This window comes from Pundamilia nyererei, unplaced genomic scaffold, assembly GCF_000239375.1.
Source record: "Pundamilia nyererei isolate P.nyererei 1_Seehausen unplaced genomic scaffold, PunNye1.0 scaffold00002, whole genome shotgun sequence".
In the NCBI taxonomy this organism is placed as follows: Eukaryota; Metazoa; Chordata; class Actinopteri; order Cichliformes; family Cichlidae; genus Pundamilia; species Pundamilia nyererei.
In genome coordinates, this window is record NW_005187403.1 from 8,141,972 (window position 1) to 8,143,786 (window position 1,815).

General features: G+C 39.4%; 1 protein-coding gene across 2 annotated transcripts in view; it reads left to right on the forward strand.

The window, feature by feature from the left end:
• nop14 (NOP14 nucleolar protein homolog (yeast)) overlaps window positions 1–1,815 on the forward strand; it is an 18,400-nt gene that overhangs the window by 12,445 nt on the left and 4,140 nt on the right. For both annotated transcript variants that reach the window (XM_005720404.1, XM_005720403.1), the window contains exons 14-15: window positions 220–373; window positions 451–610. In XM_005720404.1, coding sequence (XP_005720461.1) covers window positions 220–373; window positions 451–610 — 314 coding nt within the window. The remainder of the gene's footprint in view (window positions 1–219; window positions 374–450; window positions 611–1,815) is intronic.

The following is a 1,815-nucleotide window of genomic DNA, read 5'->3' on the forward strand; positions in this document are numbered from 1 at the left end:
AAAAAAAAATTAATTTAGCATAGCATTAGTAAACTTTTCCAAAGATCATGAAATGATGAGGGACAAAGTCCATGCTCCTTGTTATGTGAACATTCTGTAAGTTATTTGAAACAAATATGTGTTTGACTTTGACAAACGCATTTTCTTTCCAGATCTGTCTCTCTGTGTACAGTAATCCTGAATCTTGTGTGCTTGTGTCTATGTCTTGTAATTTTTCAGTGCCCAGTGAGATCATTACAGGACCTAACATCAGGTTTAGTTCTGTGCTCTCTGGGAGTGGAGTATGTCTCTTTTTCAAAGCGCTTCCTGCCTGAGCTCATCAACTTCCTGGTTGGGACGCTACACCTGGCAGTGCAGGACAAGGCATCTTTGGGTATGACACTTTTATACGGCAGGTATGCTCTGTTAAGGTGTGAAACTGACCTGACATACTCTGACATTGTGTTGCAGGTTACATTGTGGTGCCACCCTTCAGAGCATCAGGAAAATACAGCGATCTTTTAGTGCTGTCATCGTCAGAGTCCTGCAGGAGCTGGAGCAAAAAAAGCCTCCCACTCTCTGCTACTCAGCAGCTGGACCTCGAAAACGACCCTGATAGAGATACCCACAGGTAAAACATGACCCTGCTTGTTCAGTCAAGTCTAGTTCAATGCTTCTTTAATTCTTAAACAAGCACTGGGCATTATTAAAATGGTCCAATACAAATAATCGCTGTGGCTGTTCCATGTAGATTAGAAAATATCTGCATTTATCCCTAAAATTGTGAAATTAAGTGTTATAGCAGCCAAAAAATGGACAGCAGCTTAGCTTAATAATATAAATACAATATAGATACTGTACAGTAGACTTAGCTGTAAAGTAGTGAGGTGAAGTAAGGTTTTCCAAAAATCTAAGCAAACAAACAAGAAACCCTCCACAAACAGATGAAACCAGTGTAACTTTGGACATAAATCAAGATGAAATATCTCGGTTGGTTTTGAAGGGTTAGTGAAGTTAGTTAAATTATAACACTGGCAACGTCTTTTAGAAGAGTTGGGGGTAAGTTGTTCTTAATGAAAGTGCTGATTCAGGGTCATTCAGTGAGACTGTTGCTGTAATTTGGCAAGGAGAAGACAAAACTGCAGCCAATAGACTGTATTAGCCTTTTCCATTAGCCGATGTGCCATGCTGCATGTGAATAATCCTAATAAAGACCTTTAGAGGGGAAGAGTGACGAGCAGAATTACGTTTGATCATCACCTGTTGCCAGCGGAGTTGTTCAGCTGTTTTCCAGCTGAGACTCCAACCACAAAACCTCCTGGTAAGAACATGGAGGATGGATGCAGACACGCGGTTTATGCCAAAATTAGAAAATTTCTTTGTTAGAGTAGCCGAATAAAACAACAACAAATCTGTAAATCTAGGAGTGCCATTGTTGACTATTGAAAGTGTAGTATGTATGATAACCATGTAATAACAGAGATTAACACGTTCCTGGAGACAGTTATAGGCACAGTGGGAGGACAGAGAGGGAGTGTGAGAAAATCCTTTGTCTTCTCCTTCACACTGTTCATGATCAGTTTGGATCACCAAAAAGGAAATAATTAGATTTAAAAAAAACGGAGCCACATTAAAAAAAAGTTAATTTGTTGTTGTTTTTTTTGTCTTTTTTTCCTGTAAGGACAAAACTGAAGCACACAAGCGTGCATTCATACGCATCTTCTCTGTAACTGGCTGCATGTTCCACAGTGCTAATGCAATTATTGTGTGATAAACATGCTCGTTATTATTACAGCCACCGCTGTTTGCATCTGATAAACCTAAAATAGGCCTTCA